Raw genomic sequence first — 17,462 nt, 5'->3', positions numbered from 1 at the left:
CCTGCTTGTCCTCAGTGTACAGAGCCCTGCTTGTCCTCAGTGTACAGAGCCCTGCTTGTCCTCAGTGCACAGAGCCCTGCTTGTCCTCAGTGTACAGAGCCCTGCTTGTCCTCAGTGTACAGAGCCCTGCTTGTCCTTAGTGTACAGAGCCCTGCTTGTCCTCAGTGTACAGAGCCCTGCTTGTCCTCAGTGTACAGAGCCCTGCCTGTCCTCAGTGTACAGAGCCCTGCCTGTCCTCAGTGTACAGAGCCCTGCCTGTCCTCAGTGTACAGAGCCCTGCCTGTCCTCAGTGTACAGATCCCTGCTTGTCCTCACTGCACAAAGCCCTGCTTGTCCTCAGTGTACAGAGCCCTGCCTGTCCTCATTGTACAGAGCCCTGCCTGTCCTCAGTGTACAGATCCCTGCTTGTCCTCACTGCACAAAGCCCTGCTTGTCCTCAGTGTACAGAGCCCTGCCTGTCCTCAGTGTACAGATCCCTGATTGTCCTCACTGCACAAAGCCCTGCTTGTCCTCAGTGTACAGAGCCCTGCCTGTACTCAGTGTACAGAGCCCTTCCTGTCCTCAGTGTACAGATCCCTGCTTGTCCTCACTGCACAAAGCCCTGCTTGTCCTCCGTGTACAGAGCCCTGTGTGTCCTCAGTGTACAGAGCCCTGCTTGTCCTCAGTGTACAGAGCCCTGCCTGTCCTCAGTGTACAGAGCCCTGCCTGTCCTCAGTGTACAGATCCCTGCTTGTCCTCACTGCACAAAGCCCTGCTTGTCCTCAGTGTACAGAGCCCTGCCTGTCCTCACTGCACAAAGCCCTGCTTGTCCTCACTGCACAAAGCCCTGCTTGTCCTCAGTGTACAGAGCCCTGCCTGTCCTCACTGCACAAAGCCCTGCTTGTCCTCCGTATACAGAGCCCTGCGTGTCCTCAGTGTACAGAGCCCTGCGTGTCCTCAGTGTACAGAGCCCTGCTTGTCCTCAGTGTACAGAACCCTGCTTGTCTTCAGTGCACAGAGCCATGCTTGTCCTCCGTGTACAGAGCCCTGCTTGTCCTCAGTGTACAGAGCCCTGCCTGTCCTCAGTGTACAGAGCCCTGATTGTCCTCAGTGCACAGAGCCCTGCTTGTCCTCAGTGCACAGAGCCCTGCTTGTCTTCAGTGCACAGAGCCCTGCTTGTCCTCAGTGTACAGAGCCCTGCTTGTCCTCAGTGTACAGAGCCCTGCCTGTCCTCATTGTACAGAGCCCTGCCTGTCCTCAGTGTACAGATCCCTGCTTGTCCTCACTGCACAAAGCCCTGCTTGTCCTCTCAGTGTACAGAGCCCTGCCTGTCCTCAGTGTACAGATCCCTGCTTGTCCTCACTGCACAAAGCCCTGCTTGTCCTCAGTGTACAGAGCCCTGCCTGTACTCAGTGTACAGAGCCCTTCCTGTCCTCAGTGTACAGATCCCTGCTTGTCCTCACTGCACAAAGCCCTGCTTGTCCTCCGTGTACAGAGCCCTGTGTGTCCTCAGTGTACAGAGCCCTGCTTATCCTCAGTGTACAGAGCCCTGCCTGTCCTTAGTGTACAGAGCCCTGCCTTTCTTCAGTGTACAGATCCCTTTTTGTCATCACTGCACAAAGCCCTGCGTGTCCTCAGTGTACAGAGCCCTGCGTGTCCTCAGTGTACAGAGCCCTGCTTGTCCTCAGTGTACAGAGACCTGCTTGTCCTCAGTGTACAGAGACCTGCTTGTCCTCAGTGTACAGAGCCCTGCTTGTCCTCAGTGCACAGAGCCCTGCTTGTCCTCAGTGTACAGAGCCCTGCTTGTCCTCAGTGTACAGAGCCCTGCTTGTCCTTAGTGTACAGAGCCCTGCTTGTCCTCAGTGTTCAGAGCCCTGCTTGTCCTAAGTGTATAGAGCCCTGCTTGTCCTCAGTGTACAGAGCCCTGCTTGTCCTCAGTGTACAGAGCCCTGCTTGTCCTCAGTGTACAGAGCCCCGCTTGTCCGCAGTGTACAGAGCCCTGCTTGTCCTCGGTGAACAGAGCCCTGCTTGTCCTCAGTGTACAGAGCCCTGCTTGTCCCACCCACACTTCCTGTATTTTGTCTCTACACAGAGACACACAGGCAATAGCTGCAGGGTTTGGACTTGTTAAAATGTGGTCATAGATTGAAAACATGATTTACATTTTTCTTGGCCATAACATTTAGTTCAGTTTATATGCAATGTAGACCTAAAACTGGGTCCACGCAACGGAATCTCTGGCCAGAAAATATCCTGCTGGAGTTTCCGAGGGTGGCCTGTGCGAAATCAGTTGGCGTAAGGATCGCGTGGTAAATGTAACAAAGAACACATATGAACCAGCTCACCCCTCCACTGGATAGGGACTTGCCAGCAGCAGCATGAATATGTGAGGAAGCACGGAAGAAAACACTAGAGCTGGGACTCCAGGTGCAGCAACTCCAGGGAAAATGTAGGATGTAAGGATCGCGTGGACTGCATTGCCGTCCCAATAGATGACAATACATTTCTGAGTGGATCCGCCAAAAGGATGAACATGTTTATTCTTACAGCGTAGTTCAGAATGTTAATTTCCATGGCAGAATTCTCAGTTGTGGAAATTAAGCAGTGTGCACAGTGCAGCAGAATACCACTGAAGACAATGGAAAACTGCTGCATTCCGGAGGGGATTTTCTATAAAAAATTCTGTTGTGTGAACCTGACCTTACATTGTGGAGATCTTGCAGTAAATGGTACTGGAGACAGCTAATTGTTTAGCTAATACACAGGAAGCCATAAGCAAAAGACCCTAAACTAACTTAAATGGGGATGTCCAGGATTAGGAAAAAGGGACCGCTTTTGTCTATGTGCTCAGCCCTATTCGCTTAAATTTGATATCCGAAAATTTCTATAAAACTCTAGAGACAGGCAAAAGTGACAAGAAATGGAGAACACTTGATTTTTTGTTCTATAAGTTACTAAACCATGGTTGTGCTTCTTGTAATACTTGTAATATTAATTATAAATTACACTATATTCAAGTGTAACAAATTTGTTGAAGATCTATCCGCAACTCAAAATTTGTTACATCAGTCTGAGTGAGGTTATTTCTGCAGTAAGCACAAGAATTTCAACAAGCCTTATGCAGGCAAATAAGACAGTGGTAAAAATGTCTGCAGCAAATCTGCCACATGTGAATTCACCCTAAGTCATCCTTGCTTTTGCACATACCTTGATAACCATTTCAAAAGTGAAGACACCAGTGAATACATAGTCAAAATAACGTAGGACCTATACAGAAAGAAAACACGAAAAAGGTAAGAAAACCTGTGTATAAAATACAAAGTGAGTCACATAAAGTATATACAGTATCTTCATATATATATATATATATATATATATATATATATATATATATATAACCGGTATAAAGCGCTATTTATATACACCATGTTCGGCTTCATTTGTCCCACTGGGACCAATGTTCCCATTATTTCAATCAGCCTCTAATCTCCTCCCTCCATCTCCTCCTCTCTCGTTCACCCCCCTTTGGGAACCGTCCACCGTGTATGAAGAGAGAGGAACTGCAAAGTAAGCATGGCGGCAGGAGGGCGGGTGTGATTAACGGGCTGTCAGCACAACTCACACTGGGCCCACAATGCAGCACCATCTTCTTGCTTAACTCTTCTTGAACAGAAAAACAATTCCACTGTACATCAATGGTTTATACTCATACAGATTCCCACATGGCAATCTGACATACAGTAATTAGATATGCTAATGTAGTTTCAGAAACAGTTCTTACACAATGTAATAGTTAGCAACAGGGGTGGAGAAAAGAAGGGCCCTTCATAAGAGTCCTGCAGGGTTAGAAGAATCATGTTCTTCTTCATTGAAGGATGGGAAACAACAAAACTTCTGATGGCTTTGTAAGACTCTGCTTACAAGCATAGTTGTCGGTTCCCCTGGGCTGGTACCACAGACTGACCTGCCCTATATTACAGTGATATCACACTCAATCTTTTATGTAAATGCCTCTATACTATATTTGTTCTAGTTCCAACCACTATACCTACTATTCTGGGTTAGAGATGTAAAATTACCAGGGGGAAAAAAGGCAGAATGGAGTAGTTTTGCTATTTTAAAATAATTTCATTGCTGAATGTTTGTCTCCCCATTTTACTGAGAGGAGGAAAAGAAAAAAACTATTTTTGTCAGCCGGACTCAAAAAACAGGCAAAGACTATAGGTCATGGGGGAGAACAGTAATAGGAATCAGATAGGACAGAAACAATCAACTATGTAATACCAACAATCAGTTTAAGTAAACCAACAAGATGGAGCCCAGCCACAACTAACCTTTTTTCCTGCAGCACGCCTAGAGGCAGAAATGCATATAGCTCTTCTTTTTACAATAGCATTATCAGTATTTAAATTGTATTCCAGGATTTGCTTGTCTTCAGGTGAGACAAAGATTCTCAGATACTTTTCATGAAGGTATAAATGTTATATTGATTGAATACTATGTTGTAAAAAATTTTATTTTTTTATCATAAAAGAATATACTCCATTTGTTTAAATTTTCCATACAAAACAACTCAAAATGGCCTTTTCCCAGGCCTTCCCATCTCTATTCTGGGGCAGGAGACTCTAATGCTTTTAGTGTATTTTCCAACAGATGGGGCAACCCAATAGTCTTTCGTCAATAGGCACCAAGGGGCTTGATGGATTTCAACATACTCCATCCTCTTCCTTCAGATGGTGTTTGGCAGTGACTTATCTCCCTCTTTAAATAAACATGCATGCTCAGGTGATCCAAGTATAGTTGTTTATGGGGGATTTTGGAGATCTGTGGCCTGAATGCTTCATGGATGGCCAGCTTTAGCTATTCTACTTCCCGAGGTCCTTCTCAGGGACTTCTTCTTTAGTATGGCAAGAGATGTAATAGAGCGCAAACTGCTGAGATAGGGAAGATCCGGCACATGCAAGACTAGGGCAGTATGGAGCACTTAGGGAGAGGTAACGTTGTGGGCTGGGTGGTGCAAATCACAACAGGTACATGGTATACAAAAGAAGCATCCAAAGGTGATTGCACTCACCATCCACGGGTTTATCCAGCAGTGTGTAGGCATACTTATACAGAGGCAGGGGCACACAGGACAACTTGTCCCGGTTTGCCCCTGCCTCTGTATAAGTATGCCTACATGCTGCTGGATAAACTCGTGGATGGTGAGATGTAATAGACCAGTGGTCTTCCAACTGTGGACCTCCAGTTACTGCAAAGCTACAACTCAGCATGCCTGGACAGCCAATCATAGTTTTTCATCATCTGGAGGTCCATAGTTTGGAGACCAAGGCAATAGACTGTAATGGTCTGCAAAACTTTTTATATCTCAAAAAAGCCATAAAAGACCAAGGGTAAGCATATTCAGGAAGAGATGGTAGGATATAATGTATCATTATGTAGCACAGAGATATAGAAAAGAAAGTGCATTTTCTGGAGGTGTCACCCACATTGTTTCGCGTGGCCTCAGGATACACAGGGTCTTCTGCGGCGAGGGCTATACTGCTCATGGCGATGACTAGTAGGATGCACATCTCAAAGTATCGCAAGGTGACAATGTAGTGACACAAACGACGGAGACTGAAATAAAGAGAAGAGACAATGTGTAAAACAAGTTCACTTGAAATTGGGCAGTATATTGCAAGGATGGATCTTGCATGCCCAAAAATAATGGGGTTTAAAGGGGAACCTGTCACAAAGAAAAGCAGTTTAATTTGCAGGCAGTATATTATAGAATAGGAGGATCTAAACAGATGTATATAATGTTTGCGGGAAAACTTCCAGCAATTTTTTCATGTCAATTTCTGCTTGTTTTGGGCAAAGTAGTCATGTGGGCAATCCTACTTAGTGATTGACAGCTATCTGGGTATAACTGTGCAGAAAGAGAGCTGCTAGCCACTGAGTAGGAGCAGTCAGTTGACTACTTAGTATAGAATGTGCAGAGATTTGCATCAAGAAATTACAATATCTACTGGAACGTTTCCCACAAATACTATAAATCAGTGTGGTCAACATTATGCCTGCAGATTGTAACCAGTAAATATAGATCTTTATACAGCAGAACTGTGCCGATTATGCAGTTGTCATTATATTAAGATTCTCAGGAAACAGATACATTTGTAAGATTATATCATTTTAATTATTTTAAGAAGCTTAATCAGTCCCTAAACAAGCAAGTGTATAGTAAAGAAGGGTTCTCCAAGCCAAAATGGGACGGTTTTCCTTTTTCTAGTTTCTGCCTCTCTTCTCTACTATAGGGAGTGAAGAGTCACACATGGGAAGGAGATAGGACTATCTTGTGTTGCTGCTCACTTGCACTCTATAGGCATTAATGAGCCTTTGGATTCTCCTGACCTACAAGATGGCTTAAGTCCTTATTGTCACTGACCTTGTTAGAGCCCCATTTGCAAATATGTCATACCAGATTAGAAAATGTTTCAGGGACAACTTTAGGAGATTATATAATACAGAACAACCTATTGCAAAATGTGGGGAAAAAACACCTATGTATGGAGGGAGTAGAAAAGATCCCTTGTAACCCTTGGCCTGTTACCATGATAAACAAAATATGTGCTACTATATGCAATTAATAACATAAATTCAAAAAATGTTGCTTCAGACCAGTAAATGTAAACTGTATAGAAAAACAATATAAAACACATTGTAGTATATGAAAAGTGAAAAAGATTGATCATCAACAATGATGTAAGAGGCACGTGGGAAATCTTAATACATAAGGTTTGTGAAGCTGAGTAACCAGTTATACACAAAATAAACACATAAGGGAAAGCTGTTGCACTACTACTATTGTGTTAAGCATGTTAGCCAGCTTTACAATCCACATGTATTATTTATCTACATTCACCCTACGGAATCTCGGCCTCGAAAAGATTCTGTCAGCCGCAGGCAACACCCAAATTCTTCGTCGCTAGTCACTATTGACAGCAAGGCAGTGTGCGCAGAAATAAAATAAATTATAGTATGCACAGTGCAGCAGAATCCCACTGTAAACAATGGCCTTTTTCACTTTTCATATACTATTATGTGTTTTTAATTGTTTTTCAATAAAATAAAAAAATTTTTGCAGTGCTCTGCTGCAACATTTTTTTGTAGGTTTGGAAGATAATATATTATAAAGTCAAAAGAGGCGATCTTAGGTGGTACAGAAAATGGAACTCACGGATTAGTAGTGGATAAAATAAACATGGAGCTGTATGGGGGCATTGGTTTAGGCCCCTTCCCATCATCTTCATCCTCTTCTTCCTCCTCTTTCTTCTCATCCTCTTTCTGGGGTAGAGGAGACACGGCCACCGTCTTGTTCACTATGAGGAAACAGAGGGTTAGAAACTCTTAAAGGCTCTCTATAAAGAAAGTGCAGCTGAAGGTACACATTTCTAGAGTGTGGATCACTCATTGCTCACTTCACTTTTCTATTAGAGTTCTAAACTACAATTTTACTATCTTTTATCATAATCTTGAAATCTTGCAGTTTCCATTATGGCCAATAGGCTTAAAGGGGTATTCCGGCGCTTAGACATTTTATCCCCTATCCAAAGGATAGGGGATAAGATGCCTGATCGCGGGGGTCCCGCCGCTGGGGACCCCCCGTGATCTTGCACACCGCACCCCATTAAAATCAGTCCCCGGAGCGAACACGCTCCGTCTGATTACCGTCGGTCATGGGGACGGAGCGCTGTGATGTCACGGCTTCGCCCCCATGTGCCATCACGGCTCCACCCCTCAATGCAAACCTATGGGAGGGGGCGTGACAGCTGTCACGCCCCCTCCCATAGGTTTGCATTGAGGGGATAAGAGTACCCCTTTAAACTAAGCTGAGACTACCTGTTGTGTTCAGATCATTTTCCAGCAGTGTCTTCCTTATAATCACAGACAGGATTATAGTGAAAGGTTGCACCAGTGTATAGATAAAAGAGGTACACACAATAGCTGTTGCTCACAAATCAGCCTTCTCTATAGAATGACCGCTGAAAGACACCTTTCCCATTCATCTGAATAGGACAGCATCAGTGTATTGTTGCCTACAAGTGAAACGTGAAAAATTTGAATATCCTGCAAAGTTCATTTCTTTCAGTAATGCAACTTAAAAGGTGAAACTAATATATGAAAGAGACTCATTACATGCAAAGCAAGATAGTCCAAGCCGTGATTTGTCATAATTGTGATGATTATGGATTAATCAAACCCCAAAGCTGTCCCCCAATTACTATGATTTGGGGAGTCATGTCATCTGCTGGTGTTGGTCACTGTGCTTTATTAAGTCCAGGGTCACTGCATCCGTCTTCCAGGAGATTTTGGAGCACTTCATGCTTCCTTTCCTTTTAAGTTGCATTAATGAAATACAATGAACATTTGCACGATATTCCAATTTTTTTTGTTTCCCCTGATGTCCACAAGCCAACCAGTGTGCCTCCAGCTGTTGCAAAAGTACATCTCCGGGCATGAAAGGCATATTGGTTGGGAAACACTGCACTGCACTAACTTTCCATGAGTATTTACTCTGTCTAAAAAATATAAAAAAAAGTGTATATAAAATAACATTTATCCAAATATGCTTTGTTCAGAAACCAGCAGAGTCAATTGTTAGATATAAAGTCTGGGCTAAGAGGGTACCAGAAAAATCCTTAATCCATATGTGCATGTGAATGGAATATAAGTCATTCTGGAAGATTTTATCAAAGGCATAAGAAAAAAAAAAAAAACTAGAGTAGTTGTCTGTGGTAGCCAATCAGATTACAACTCTCATCGTTCAGAGCCATTTGGAAGAATTAAAATACTGAAAACTGCTTCACCTTTTTATTGTAGACTCTAATATTATACTTCACAACATATGGTCCAAATATCTGCTCAGATGCCAATAGACAGAAAATGTACTACATACATGGGACTCTATCTGCATGATCGCTATTTTGTCCCAGTTTTATTACGTTCTCTCCCCACTGTGCTCCGTTGTGTCATAATTGATTATTGGTGGCTCTTTTCCACCTCAAAACAGTAGGAATGTCTGAGTGGCAGCTCTCTTCCTGTGTTGCTAATTTTGGGCAAGTGACCTGATTTGGGCAACATTTGTGTGGTGTAATGCAATTCATCTTATATTCTGGCCTTCATTGTGCTATGAAAATAATCAGCTCATGTGAGATTTCTCCTGCTCTGTGCCACTTTATCTCTCTTGCTTTAATAAATGCTTCTTACTTATTCTGTCAGCTTGCTTGTTTTAGTGTTAAAGACATTAAATAAGTGGCCATTGCCCCCCTATAGCCCACAAGCCATCTCAGAATCCTATTGTGGTGTCCCAGTACGGGATATGCTCCTACAGTCCTGTCAGGTTGAGTCCCTGTACGTCCTCACGGCTCTCCTGCAGTATCTCCCCCTGTGTACATAGGTTTTACATAAAGAATAAAAGGACCTTCATTGTTTGTCACATGATTATATTTGTACCACATGATTGTGTTTAAGTCATATGATTGTTACCCAGAGAACCCAGTGACCAGGTGACCTCCCAAGTAACCTATGGGCTCCTTGCACAGCCCCCCTATATAAGATAGGGAGGAGCTGCAATCGCTCCTTTTGATCACTCTTCATTTCCTGCTGAGGTCAAGTTCAGTCATCTGTCCCAGTGCCTGTGTCCAGCCATTGGAGACCTGAAGCCTAAACTCTGCAGCCACCTGTCAATTGCAAGTAAGCTCAGGTCTTCTAATAGTCAGTCATCAAGTGAGTCAAGTCATGTCTACTGTTTAGTCACCGTGGCCTGCATTATAGTCAGTCTACCTACTGCAAGTCCCAGCAAGTCTGCGAGGTCTCTCTGTGTCACTGGCCACCTCTCTGGGATACTGGCTGAACTGTTTAGACTTTAACACCTGTCTAACCTCAGTAAAAGCTACCATTACCCTTAACCTGGCCTTGGACCCTTTATTGCCCCGGCCTGACCTAGAACTAGCAGTACTAACTTTGGGTGGTTACATAGGCAAACCACACTCTGGCTTCACAAACACAAAGGGGTTAATACCATCTACCCCTGGGCAACACCACCTGCCCCTTACACCTCACCCCACACACCCTGGCTTACCACACTAACATGTCTTGACATTTACATCTTTCCCTGCACATGCAGTTTGGAATACAGTAGGAAACGTTTTATTGCTATGCTGTAATAGTGTAGTGATCGACACTTTTATAAACACTATAATTCCCAGAATGCATTGCTTTCCCTAAGGTCCTCATCACAGTTTTCCCACCCTGCATATTCCCATCACACAGCACTTCTGCCATTTCCCCACCTAGAGCTACTGCAAAACATCTCATTTCACAGCATGTGCTGTATTCATCCCATCTGCTCCTCTGCCTGTGGTATTGCTCCGCACAAGACAGCATGCTGTTTACAGAGCTTATTCTCTATAAATGTCCCAATAAAGGTGTAAATGTGTATATGACAGGGAGATGTTAATGTAGGCTTTAGATGCTGGTCAGATGAAGTGAAATCACTAAGGAGGCGGGGCTAGAGCTCAGATACAAGATCTAGCCACACCTCCTAAGGCAGGAGACAATGATGCTTTGTCCCAGGAGAGCAGGGGAGTATCGGGGAGACAACACCATACTGACAATGAGAGAACTACACAACTTTCAAGAGAGAGCAGTCAAGGAGCTGCCGAGACAACACCACACTGACAAGGAGAGGACTACACAACTTCCTGTCAGAAGAGAGGAGCTGAGGAACTGCTAAGACAACAGCACACTGACAATGAGAGAACTACACAACTTCCTGTCAGGGGTGAATTAAGCAAAATGCATGCTGAAGCTAGTACAATTTGTGATAATGCTATATTAGAACGTTTAATGTCTTGGAGTAATATTATGTTCTTACAATTTTTTTTATGTGTATTTTGGCCACAATACACAGTACTTGGCACCAATATATGTTTAAAGGGGTACTCCGGTGATTTTTTTTTTTTTTTTTAATCAACTGGTGCCAGAAAGTTAAACAGATTTGTAATCCTTGCAGGACTAATTAGCTGCTGAATACTACAGAGGAAATTATTTTCTTTTTGGAACACAGAGCTCTCTGCTGACATCATGACCACAGTGCTCTCTACTGACATCTCTGTCCATTTTAAGAACTGTCCAGAGAAGGAGAAAATCCCCATAGCAAACATATGCTGCTCTGGACAGTTCCTAAAATGGACAGAGATGTCAACAGAGAGCACTGTGGTCATGATGTCAGCAGAGAGCTCTGTGTTCCAAAAAGAAAATAATTTTCTCTGTAGTATTCAGCAGCTAATAACTACTGGAAGGATTAAGATTTTTTAATAGAAGTAATTTACAAATCTGTTTAACTTTCCACCGGAGTACCCCATTTAACTCGCCGAAACCACATACCATTGATTTCCATAAGAAATACATGCTGTAATTATATGTGTGTATTTTTATGTTTCTGCAATGTGTAAAAAAAAAAAATTTTACACGGAAACCTTAATGTGGTTTCCGTGTAAATTTTATTGGGCTAAAATACATAAAAACTCACTTCAAAAACAATAAACTCCTGTTAAATACAGATGTATTTTAATGCTTATTACAAGTGAGATAAAGGTTATTTTTCTGTGTCGTTTTTTAAACCACATGAACATATCCTTAATATCGCCACTTCTTGGCTATGGCTTATGTATGGAGTAGTTTAGCACCTGCAGACCATACGCATGCCATGATTTAGAACTGCAATAATAGGGTTGGTCATTTACAACCCAGTACATCATTTTATGCCTTCTATTTTAAAGCACTAAATGAAAATAGATTTCTTCTCAGAAGAGCAATGCAACGCTGTGTGCAAGTTCTGTACAATTACTGCAGAATATTTACTACGCCTCATATATGCATAGTATGCAGAAAGCTGCTTTACACTCTTCCTGGTTCTCTGCACTAATGAACCTCATATATCAGAAAGAAAGGAGAAATGAAGGCAGCCTGTTCTTTGTGTATGCCCAAAAGATAGGGGAACATAGAAGCAAAAGTTATGTCCTTGTAATCTCCATTAAAAAACTTTGTTGGTCATATTCGCTTCCAACCATTCAAAAGAGAGAGAGGGGCATGTTGGGTTGTTTATCACACCACCGATGTGAGGCCTCCTTTACATATGTCTGGCATCCGGCACTGGAGGGAAACTGATGCTAAAACTGATCCCATTCATTTGAATTGGACAGTACACATTCATCCGCCTTCTCTTTATGGACGCCGGATGAATGGACTCACCGGAAAAGCATCGGAATGGGGAATGCATCTTGCTGTGTTCCCCTGTCCGGCATTCAGAAACACTGGACGCCAGATGCTAAACAACTCATGACAACTGATGCATGTTGTCATTAGTTGTGGCATCAATTGCGTAAAAATTTGCTGGACACCAGACATTGACAAAGTAGTACAGTCTATAGGAGCCAGTTACACCAGTCAAGATGAGCTTTTAGTGGCCCAATGATGACGCTCTCTAAAGATGTCATTAGAAATCCTTGAAGGTACCGTATATAGTATTCTATGTTATGATTCAGTATTTTTCGTGTAAACCTGTAAAATCCAGCTGTCTACATTGATCAATCACCTCAACACTGATAAGTCATATTTTTCCCATAGGTCTCTCCATTGACTAGTTATCAATGCTATTAGCTCCAGCTCCCGGAACGGTAATTGCCCCCCAAGATTGACAACTAGGTGGTCTCTTCCTCTCAGTTCTCAATCCAAACCTGACCTCCCCCCCCTCCCCCATTGAGACCTGACTAGCGGAGAATATGCCTTGTGTCCTACATTCCCACCCACTCATAGTGAAACCCTGTGAGTACTCAAAAAGTAAGCCTGTGAGTCCTACTTCATAGCCCACTCATGGTACTTGTGAATTCGGTTTTACCAGCACTCATGGAGAAAGACTATGGTGGACATTTATCAAAGCATTTAGTAGGTTTTTTTTGCTTAAAATTGTCGCAAAAAAAATCGCACGTGCGACTACTCTCTTTTTTTCTGCAACTTTTTGCCCTAAGCAAAAAATAAAAATCTTGCTTACCAAAGCAAAAAGTGATTTTTGACTTGCAGTGGTCAGAGATTTATCAAGTGCGAAAGTCGCAAAAAAGTCCCATTACATGGGAAAACCTACTAAATTTACTCCAGCTCAGACCTGGAGCAGAAAAAGCCACTACCAAAGCAAAAAAAGAAAAATTGCTTAGGTGAAAGAAATGTATCAACAGGCGGAAAGCAGTTGAAAAATAAGTCGCACATAAGCAAAAAAATAGTAACAAAAAAAATAACTAAAAAAAGGAATACATAAGCAAACATTGATACATGTCCCCCTATGAGTCCTGCTTTCCCCACCTACTGATAGAGAAAGCCTGTGATTCCTGTTTCCCTGCCCACTTATACAAAAAAAAACGGTATTAGCTTCCCCCACCCACTCATAAAGAAAGTCTGAGAGTCCTGCTTCCTCACCCAATCTGTAAGTCCTGCTTTCTATGCACAGACAAATTCTGGGAATGCCAGCTTTTTCTGCACACGTTTTTATATGTAAAAAAGAGCTGTCAATCATCATTATTGTGTGAGCAGAAGAGGCAGGACTCACAGGGTTCCCTAAGAAAAGGATAAGAAAGAAGGATTGTAGGCTTTACATGATTGGTTAGAGTAAGCAGGGCTCACATGCTTTCTTTATGAATGGGAAGGGAAGTAGAGCTTAGAACCCTACTTAATTCAAAACTGGCACCATCTTGTTGAGTTTACCTATACACAATGCATTAAAAGGGGAACAATGGCACAGTAAATGCTGTCACCACATACACATATAACCCATAATATGCACGTTGTCTGTCTGCCAAGACAGGTGGTTCAATTTTGAAGTCATATGCTGTGTAAGACAAACTGCTTATGGCAGGGGCATAGCTATAGAGGTAGGAGTCACACTGGGGCTCTTGTGCGTAAGGGGGCCCCAAAGAACATCTCCATAAGAGACCAGTATTATAATTGGCATATGGGGCCCTGTTGCAGATTTTGCATCGGGGCCCAGAAGCTACAAGCTACGCCTCTGGCTTATGGTATCAATTATTTATAGCTGAAGAGTTGGGCATTTTCAGATTCTCAGAACTGAGCTGTAATTTTAGGGTCAGGAGTTTTTTCGGACTTTTGTCATAGGGGTCTATAGTTCTCGCCTCCTCTGCTGTTTTTTGTTTTTTTTTGTTTGTTTTTTTACACTCACTGATATTTTGTTCCAGAGAGATGAGAGGTACCAGATATGTTTGAGTCACGTACCCTCTTCTTATTGTTGAAGTAAACATGTACATGCATGAAGTTGGTAAGGATAGTTATGCTCATGGCTTACTTTACTTTCAGTGATGTTTTGTAACCTCAGCCACTGTTTCAACAGATACAGAACTCCACACACTGGGGGCAAAGGAAGTGATTTATGGAGGTCTGGTATAAAAGCCAATAGACTCTCAGATTTTTATAATTAATATCCCTTTTGCACCAAAACAAGATTGAGAAGAAAATAGAATGTGTACACTTGGCCCAGGCAGATTAAAATATTAAAACGGAAACAGAATTGTTATATAGAGGGCCATGAGATAGAAAAGAAAGAAAGAAGCCCCAATGGTGGAGAGACATTACCCTGTCCCACAGCATTCTCTACTGGTGGAGGGAAAGGAGGTGGTATATCCACTGTGGTCTGCTCTGAAGCCTTATTTCCCTTGCCTGTCTCCATAGGGTTACTATGTGTCTGTCCAGAATCAGGTACAGAGGTCGGAGGGCCAGAGTTAGTGGGGAGAGGTGTCCTCTTTGGGGCCGAATTCACAGTAGGAGCACTGTTGTTGTTTGCACAGTTGGTATAATTGCCCATTTTGGCCGGGCTATGGTTGAGGCCTCCCCCTATTCCCACTGCTGGGGGTTCTGTAGTCACCAGCTTGTTGTTACGAATGTTATCCATATTTTCAGGCTGCTGGTTTTGGTTTTCTTGGCGAGAGCGATCTTGAATTGGTCGGGTGGTGGAAAGATTTGGGCCTGAGCCAGGAACAGGGGCTGTTGGGTCCCTATAAGGAAAGCATAATACATTTAAAAAGGAATAAAGACTCCATAGCAATACTTGAGTTTTCCAATGTCATTATCCTAACTTTTTTTTTTTTACGCACATTGGCCTAGATTTCTCAATCCGTAACAACCAATCCCAGCTCAACCTTTATTTTTACAAGAGAGATGTGAGAAATCAAAAATACTGAGCTATGATTGGTTGCTAAGCTCAAAGACGACTATGTTGGAGTGTAAGATTTTGTGGTGTATTTTATTTTAGGTGTTCATTTTTGGCCGCAATCAGCAAAAATTCAGCCACAATTTTTGTGGATTCTGTCCGAAAACAAGCACTTAAAATAAAATTAGCTGCTAAATTTTACACTGTGTGAACAAAGCCTAAGACAGTTTTTGTCTCAAACAGATTGATAAATCTGGGCCCTGGAGGGGGTATGAATAAAAACTGTCTAAAGGAAAAACTGTCTGATTTACCCATAGGAACCAATCACAGCTGAGCTTTATTTTACCAGAGCAATTTAAAGTGTAACTGTAATTTACATAAACCTTTGACATGTTGTCCAGACATGTCAAAAACTTACATCACTCCAGGACCTGCTGCGTTCTCGAGTTATAACCAGTGCACTGTTTACTTACTGTTTAGTCTGTCAAATCTGGCTTATGTGCTCCATTACGGTCTAAGTCAGTTCTGGGATTGGCCTAAAAGTAATCGCAACAGGTCTCAGGTGATCTAAACTTTTGACATGTCTGGACGACATGTCAAAAGTTTATGTAAATTACAGTAGGGCTTTAAGAAATAAAAGCTGAGCTTTGATTGGCTGCTATGGAAAAAATACATCTATACTGTATTACATAAAGTACATTCATATTAAAAAATAAAAAAAATTGTTGGTACTCACTTTCGCCTCCGATGCCTCCTCTCTCTGTCGTCTCTCTTCACATCATTTTCATAGGTAGACTGTGCAGTATGCCGATGCCTCCTTCTCCTCTCTCCATCGGGCCCTTCAATTTCTCCTCCTCCACCACCACCACCACCACCAACCTCCCTTGTTCTACCCCCCTCCCTCACATGTCGTGTTCTTCTTTCTCCTCCACCTACTCCTCCCCTTCCACCACCACCCCCACCACCTGCTAAATACTCAGGGTCTTCCCCAGTTCTACGATGTACTCTGTGTCTACGGTGATCTCCATCTCCGCGGGGCAGAGGTGAGCCACTTCTGCTCTCCTTGCTTCCACCACCTCGATGTCTCCTGGGTGGATCCTGTGTCGGACGTACCCCTCCATCCACATCGGTCCTCTCCTGAAGCCCCATATCCTGACTATCACGACTAATGTCCTGCTCTTTGCTTCGCGGCCTACGTCCTGGTTCCTGACCTATGTCATATGCTCGGCCTGCCCGTTCTTGAAATCGTGCTTGTTTACGCAGGTAGTCTTCTGCCCGCTGGTGAGATAAACGTTGTTCCATAGGTGTCTTACTTTCTCCTGGTCTACTTTTATTGGTGTTGTTGTTTCGATTTTCTTGGGGGTCCACAACAAGTGGTCGGTCCAAATGTGTCTTCACATCTGGACGGAGGAAAGACAACTTCCAGCGTTCTTCTGGATCCATTTCACTGTACAGGGCTTCCCGACTATTCATTAAGTTCTGTCGGCGGATCTCATTTGTACGTTGCTCCCAAACAGACATATTATTCTTCTGGTTCTTCTGTTGTTCTTTTCTGCAAAATAAGATAGAAAGTGTATACAGTATAGACTAGGAGAGAAGTTCCATAGGCTTGAAGACATTAATGAATTTTCTTAATTACAATGGCGAAAAATGCAAAGAAGAAAATGACTGACTTTAGATGGATGAGTACTTACGCAGCTATAGACATGTTGCCAGTTGACAGAGGACTGACTTCTGCAAGTTCTTTTGCTTTCTGCATTGCCAATTTTTGATTAGCTGCCTCCTCTTCCTCCTGCTCATCCTGTAAATACGTAAGTGTAAATCAAAGTCCTTTGCACACTACACAAATGTAGATATACATCTATATTTTGGCGCACATTTATTAATGTGTTTATGCCAGTTTTTACGTATTTGACCTTGTACCGATTTTCAGACTTAGTTTTTCCCTCAATCATCAAGTGACTAGAAAGGCAGCTATGGTCTTAAAGATGTAAAGAAAATAGCTCACATTTTTGTGGCAGGTTTATCTAAAAGGCTTGAAAAGATTCTGGGGTCCATACTATAGTAATGACCACATACCTTGGTCAGCTCCTGAGCATTTGCAAGATTGTCCACAGCGATAGCTAAGAAGACATTCAGCAGTGTGTCTATACAGTGATGGTTAAAGAGAATATACAACTTTATGCTGTTTATTATATATTGAGGTAGATGGCTCTTTCTATACTTT

At 42.7% G+C, this 17,462-nt stretch overlaps 2 protein-coding genes across 16 annotated transcripts in view; one reads left to right on the top strand and one right to left on the bottom strand.

The window, feature by feature from the left end:
* LOC130367694 (surfeit locus protein 4-like) overlaps positions 1 to 17,462 on the top strand; it is a 644,664-nt gene that overhangs the window by 339,577 nt on the left and 287,625 nt on the right. The window lies entirely within an intron of this gene.
* Positions 1 to 17,462, bottom strand: part of CACNA1A (calcium voltage-gated channel subunit alpha1 A) — a 358,458-nt gene that overhangs the window by 169,090 nt on the left and 171,906 nt on the right. For all 8 annotated transcript variants that reach the window (XM_056570294.1, XM_056570295.1, XM_056570298.1 and 5 more), the window contains 7 exons: positions 17,315 to 17,382; positions 16,930 to 17,036; positions 15,972 to 16,787; positions 14,662 to 15,080; positions 7,199 to 7,340; positions 5,469 to 5,598; positions 3,187 to 3,246 (listed from right to left, as the gene is read on the bottom strand). In XM_056570294.1, coding sequence (XP_056426269.1) covers positions 3,187 to 3,246; positions 5,469 to 5,598; positions 7,199 to 7,340; positions 14,662 to 15,080; positions 15,972 to 16,787; positions 16,930 to 17,036; positions 17,315 to 17,382 — 1,742 coding nt within the window. The remainder of the gene's footprint in view (positions 1 to 3,186; positions 3,247 to 5,468; positions 5,599 to 7,198; positions 7,341 to 14,661; positions 15,081 to 15,971; positions 16,788 to 16,929; positions 17,037 to 17,314; positions 17,383 to 17,462) is intronic.

Source organism: Hyla sarda, chromosome 4 (assembly GCF_029499605.1).
Source record: "Hyla sarda isolate aHylSar1 chromosome 4, aHylSar1.hap1, whole genome shotgun sequence".
NCBI classification, from domain to species: domain Eukaryota; kingdom Metazoa; phylum Chordata; class Amphibia; order Anura; family Hylidae; genus Hyla; species Hyla sarda.
The sequence above is the reverse complement of the archived record's forward strand: the minus strand, read 5'-3'. Positions and strand labels throughout refer to the sequence as shown.